This window comes from Juglans regia, chromosome 10 (assembly GCF_001411555.2).
Source record: "Juglans regia cultivar Chandler chromosome 10, Walnut 2.0, whole genome shotgun sequence".
Classification (NCBI taxonomy): Eukaryota; Viridiplantae; Streptophyta; class Magnoliopsida; order Fagales; family Juglandaceae; genus Juglans; species Juglans regia.
Window position 1 is genome coordinate 14,059,864 of NC_049910.1, and position 6,336 is coordinate 14,066,199.

At 33.8% G+C, this 6,336-nt stretch overlaps 1 protein-coding gene across 1 annotated transcript; it reads right to left on the reverse strand.

The window, feature by feature from the left end:
- Positions 1 to 1,014: 1,014 nt before the first annotated feature.
- LOC108999728 (putative cyclin-D6-1) lies at positions 1,015 to 3,479 on the reverse strand. Its single transcript, XM_018976634.2, has 6 exons — positions 2,974 to 3,479; positions 2,708 to 2,788; positions 2,311 to 2,406; positions 2,007 to 2,208; positions 1,765 to 1,895; positions 1,015 to 1,593 (listed from the first exon to the last, which is right to left on the reverse strand). Exons 1-6 carry the CDS (start codon positions 3,148 to 3,150, stop codon positions 1,333 to 1,335), a joined length of 948 nt encoding a protein of 315 aa, XP_018832179.2. The 5' UTR covers positions 3,151 to 3,479; the 3' UTR covers positions 1,015 to 1,332.
- Positions 3,480 to 6,336: the final 2,857 nt, after the last annotated feature.

Below are 6,336 nucleotides of genomic sequence, written 5' to 3' on the forward strand. Positions count from 1 at the left end.
TAGCACCATGATAATATATGTATATACAACGAGTTCTTTTCCTCACAACTCTACATTGCATACTTATTAAGAGAACAAAAAAATAAATAAATAATAAATAAATAAAGTAAGTGTGTGGTATGTACAAGAGTGTTTAAGTAGAATTTTTCATATACAACAAGAGTAATAAAAATAGAAAAATATTTTAACTACAAAGAGATTTTACAAAAGTAAATTTACAAACTGATGTGGTTTGATGCAGTATGTCGGATTGTAAAATTATTTTTATTGTAAAGTAGATCTAACAGATTACGTAAAGTCACGTCAGTTGTGAGTTTACTTTTATGTAATATCTTTATGTTTGTAGAACTTCTTTAAATAATACCTAAGATGGGTGGTAAATTAAATTATGGATCTTTAAATAATACCTAAGATGCACTTAATAGGCGATGTGGGTGGCACCTTGTCACCCATTCATGTAGAGCCACAATATAAAACTTTTGAATAATCATCCTTGACATGTAAGAGAAAGATCAACTAATCTAGTGGTCCAAAATCCCTATGTGCGGTTGCTATCATCTTCCAGGTACAGGAACAGATATCTCCAGATTATATCTTCGATAAGGATATCTCATTTGGCTGGGGACCATCGATGGGTTTGCACCAAACCATTAAAAGATTAATAATTTTTTTCACAAGATTAGAGAGTGAGTCTTTAGAAAAATGCTGGGAAGAAGTATATATGTTGGCAATTAATCCGACTAAATAGGTTTATTATATATTGTATTAAATCTTTGTATAGCTGTAGATTGCGTAAGTACTGCACAATATTTTTAAAAAATAGACAAATTTATTATTAAAAAATTAATTTTTTTATCATATAAATTATATAATTACTCATTTTTTTTTTAAAAGATTACACAACATTCGGGCATTGTAAATATCTCTCTGTTTATTTTTTCTCTTATCCTTCTTAAGATTCTGTTTACAATACAAAATTCGTTGGTCGAAGGAAAATATTTTTTTGCTGTCAATAATATTGTTATTACTTTTCCAGAAACAAACACAGCCACACTAAAGCCAAAACATGAGATACTAAAAATTCAACCATACAATTCAAAGTTGTGTTTTTGTCTTTTGTTTGGTTCCTAGAAAAATCAATGGAAACAAAAATTCTCTTCTTTCTTCTTTCTTTCCTTCCTTCCTCGTCAATCTGTTTTAGGCAAAGAAATGGGCCATGCGGAGATATTAATACAGCAGTGATTTTGTCCCTTTCTCTTTCTCACTTTCTGTTTGTTACTCGAAGCAGGTAAAGTAAAGGAACAGTGAATTAACTCTGGAATCAGGCTTTCCTCAGCATTGTTGAATCCGAGAAATCTGGACCGTGAGATTGTCACAGTAATTAATGATTTTCCTCCTCTTGATGTCCCTCATCTCTGCTGATCTAATGGTTGTGGTTGGAGTTGTGCCATTGGTTTCTCCATATTCGGAGCTTGGAAACTGCTGCTCTAACACACTGACCGGTGTGATTGAGCTCGATGCCAGATCGAACACTGACTCGTACCCATCCATCACTATGTCCTGCATTGCATAGTAGCATTGCAACAAGTTTTCCTGCAACAATTTTGTACCATTTTTATAGTGAAAACATAGGAGAAAAGAGCATCATCACTTTGGTAACTTTATAGAGCATTAGTTTCATCTTGCTGGAATGCTTTCAAAATGTTGACCAAATTTACCACAATGAAAAGAAAATTTTGAAAGGATGAGAGTTGGAATATTTACTTTATTTACATATGAACAACAAAATACTGCTTTTCTGAAGAACGGATATTGCAAGGGTAATAATTCATGAGCAGCGTAAAGAAGCGCTGATGCAGCAATAATAGAAGGCTTCATCTCCAAAAGCTTGATATCTGATAACGAAATAAAGATTTGTTAGTTGAATCAGAGGAGGAGCCCGGCCAATCATGCCAATGGCATGTTGACTTTTCTTTTTTGTGAATATTTCTTTTCTGGGTACGTACCATTTTGAGATTTGAATATGATTTCAGTAGCTCGAGCTTTGAGAGACTGCCACAATGGTGGGTCTTTAAGTTGGAACAGAGATATGTAATAAGAAATGAAAGAAAAGGGTGTGATCGAACGCATTCGCCATTTTAGAGCACCCAAGATGAGGATCTCCATTCTCTCTATTGTTTGCGGGTCAAAAATAAAACCTCCATCACCCTATTCCAAGCAAAAAACAGAGAGTTAGATAAGCTTTTCTGAATATTGAAAGTACTTTTTCATCAATTATTTGGTTTACATTATGTTGGCATGTAGATTTACCTGAAAATCAACGAGGGAAACCTCTGCTTTCATCATCTTGGCAGCTAGAGAAATGCAGGAGATTGCAAGAAGACTTAGGATCCATGGCTTTGGTTGCTGTTATATCAAGATCATTCTTAGAATATATCAAAGCAATTGAACCCTTAAAACATGCAAGTAATGTGCCATTTATGTTGGAATTCCAGAAATACCTTGTTTGTTCCAAAAAAAACACGAGAAAATAATCAATACGACATGTTTTTTTTTTAAGCCAAAAGCTATAAATATACACTCACAAATATCTACTTTCAAACTGCTATAATTTTAAAAAGCCAAACATTAAAAAAAAAAATAGTACAATAATTAATGACAGATGAAAAACTGTTCAAGTCTCCAGAATGTAATCAAGTTTCTTTACCAGCATCCCTTGGCTAGACAAGAACCGATCAAGATAATTAACGGCAAGGTACGATAAGAGCGGATCGAACCTGCAACAGAACTGGGAAAAACAAACATAGATCAGTACCATAAAAAAAACAAATGCTTTTGGTTTTTTGAAGAACAAGATGAAGTATATATATTTTCCAACAAAAATTCAAACACTTCATTGTACGTTTTCCTCTTCTCTTCCGATAAAAAGGTAAAGATATCCCAATAAATAAACACGAGCAAAAGAATGAATACCTTGGAAATTTCAGAAATGATTTCATGTCGAACAGAAATATCAAAACCGTTGGTTTGGAGACTCTGAAAGTAGTTTTCTAGTGGCATGTGATCACATTCAATAAGGAAGAGAGAAGCGATCGTGTCGGAGTTGGTTTCGTGTAAATTAGTCAACGGGTTTTCAAGATCGAACTCCATGGCCGTGAGTCCTAGTGTGTGTGAGGATCTCAGAACTGGGGTTGAGGATACAAGAAGCAACACATGATTGTTTAATAAAAAAACAAAAGGTATAAAGATAAGCTGGGAAAGGTGTGTGTTTTATGGTAAAAGAAGATGCGTGGAGACTTGAAATTCACTGCTATGGTTGCAGCTCTCTATCTTGTAGTTTTTTTCTTCCATTCTTTTTTGTATCAATGTCTGCTAGCTGCTCCAGTGCTTGCTCTCTCTCTCTCTTAGTGGAAAAGAAAACGAGGAAGTGATCAGGGGGTTGATCGGATGGTTCTGGACTTCACGGAGAGTAGAAGGTATGTCCGAAGAGGATTGGGTGGAAAGTTAATAGATGAGCTTAGTTTTAACTGCCATTGACTCTTGTCCTCCCACCCAATTCACTTTACAGTACTATATATATATATATATATATGTAAATATATTTTTCATGCAAAAAATAAATTTATTAATGAAAAAAAATGTGCATCGGGAGACGTAGAGAGGCGTTCGGATTGGAAATATTATTAGGGTCCCTCTATGGATCGATGATATTGTGAATTTATATGTAGTTTTTGTCAAATTAAATAAATTAGGGTCTGAACTCTGGATAACGACAAGTTTGATATGTCGTCGCAATCTACTTCATACCAAACCGATCCATGCATACAACTACTGGAAGGGAAACGTCTTTAATTAAGATGATCCAGTACTAGATCTGCCATTAATCTCATGAGATAATAAATGAATACACCAAATACCAGAATCCAGTTTTTTCATGTCCTTCATTGCCAGGACGAAATGAGCTTGTTTTCATGCCTTAATTTGTATTCAATTACAAGCAGAAGCGGCTATCAATATATATATATAGGACAAATTAATTAGCATAGATTAATGCATGCATGGCGCGCACTATATTATGCATGGAAATTAAAAGGCTGTATTACTCTACATGTCTAGACTGAATATTTTAATTAAACACGATATGCAGAACGTGTTTCTTGGGGTTTGATTAACATGGAATTAGTCAATCAGGAATGCCAGCATGCTGGGCTCAGACACTATATATATATATATATATCAATGGGACGTACAAAACTCATTTTCATAGTTTTTATGTGCATGCATGCTAATATAATAGCATCGCCAATTTTCCATATTATAAATTAAGCGGAAGGCTGGAAAATAAGAAGTCAAAAAGGGACTTGAATATGGAATAACTATACATACATACATACATACATATATATATATATAGAGAGAGAGAGAGAGAGATTGGGATCAAGATGATCCCTTTAGGCTCCATTTGGATTGAGAGATGATATGAGATGAAATTGTTTTAGATGAGTTGTATAAAATATTGTTAGAATATTATTATTATTTTGGGATTTGAAAAAATTGAATTGTTTATTATATTTAGTGTGAAAATTTAAAAAAATTGTAATGATGAGATGAGGTAATAACTCATATGATGGAGTGGGTTTTGCAAAAAAAATTGAACATTAAGCAGTGTACGAAAAATCCATAAGGGCAACAATTAATAAATGTTGTAAGGTCCATGATTATTCAAATATTTATCTGATCTTCTACTTGAAACTTTCAAATTTAAGCAAGAATTTGATGGAATCTTTTTTGAAGTGTTAACAGATGGCTGTTAGATGGAATAGTCTCTAGCTAATTAAAGGGGCTTTAGGGAGTCGATCAACAATTGTATACTGAGTTATTGATTCTTTGTATTGTAAAATGGCTGGTGCGAGGGCTTTATGCATGTCATGTTAGTTTCAACTTAAGCTTATTCTAATTGAGAAGATATTATATATTTATCTCAGGGGAAGACTCCAGATTATAGGAGATCGAGAAACAAGGTTCAATACAGAAAATTATCATATATATATATATATATATATATATAGCACTACCTATATAAACATTCGGGACCATTGCTGATATTTAAGCGCAAATTTCCAAGAGGTACGACGTTCGTGCGTGCTGCATGCAATGGACCTCTGCGAGCATTCAATATTCGATCGAGCAAGCTAGCATAATTGCCGACATGCATACGCGTATTTCATAAGATAACATTATGTATTATAGGTGAGATGTTTGGCGACTAGGATACACTACTTTTAGACTTATAATTTGGGTGAGACATAAAAGGATCGGAAAAATGTGGTTGGAACAAACCTGATCATGAATGACCATTTAGAACGATAAAATTAGAAGCCTATATTTATCTTTTATATATAATTATATATATATATATATATATATATATATATATATCTTTGTCTGCTTATAACTTTATTATCTCCTAGCTAATGGATGCCAGCTGAGTGAATTTCCTTTTTTTTTTTTTTTTTCCTTGCAATATCTCAATCTCAATCCTTCAAGCTAAAGGTGGTGAATGGGAACAGAAACAATTATAACTTCCAATCTTAAATCCATGTATATATAATACTGCATGTCATATGGTCGTTGTTGAGCGAATTAAAGGCCGAATCATACTTCTCAAAGGCGCCTACTTTTGTAACTGCTAACCACTTCTTTAAAACTTTTTGACTTTTTGCTTTATATGGTGCCTGATGATTATAAGCCCTTTGAGTTTGAGCAACTTCCTCTTTGTAGAAAAGCAATTACAGGTTTTGGGATTAATGCTTTTTACTCTCTGCAGATCATCATCAGCATGATCAGAAAGGTATTCTGTATTTGAAGATTACAGATCAAGTAGTACTGTTGATAAAGAGTTACACACATGCGTATATTATGGGTTAATTTGCAAACAGCTTCTTTATTGACACACTGATCATCAATACATTTCTGATGTGAAAATTAAAGTAATTATCGTAGAAGGCTTCTGGGAAAGTAGCATGATTCTTTTACTTTCGATATAAGGAGCCATTAATGGGAAGAAAGACGCCAAGATAAACCTCAATTAAAAGGAATTAGAATATGGGGAAGTAGCTAGCTACATCAAATACAGGATGTGGCTGCCAGCAGGCCTTCATCACAATGTCAAGCGCACAGGGTACTGACTAGCTATATGTGCTTTTGATGATAATTATTAGCTAGCCTTCCATGATGATCAGTACATGAAGCATCACTGATAATGCAGCGTTTTGGGAGCCCCTCTGCCTAGTTTTGCCTCTTATGTAGTTATAATGTTTCGCGCGCGTTGCTATT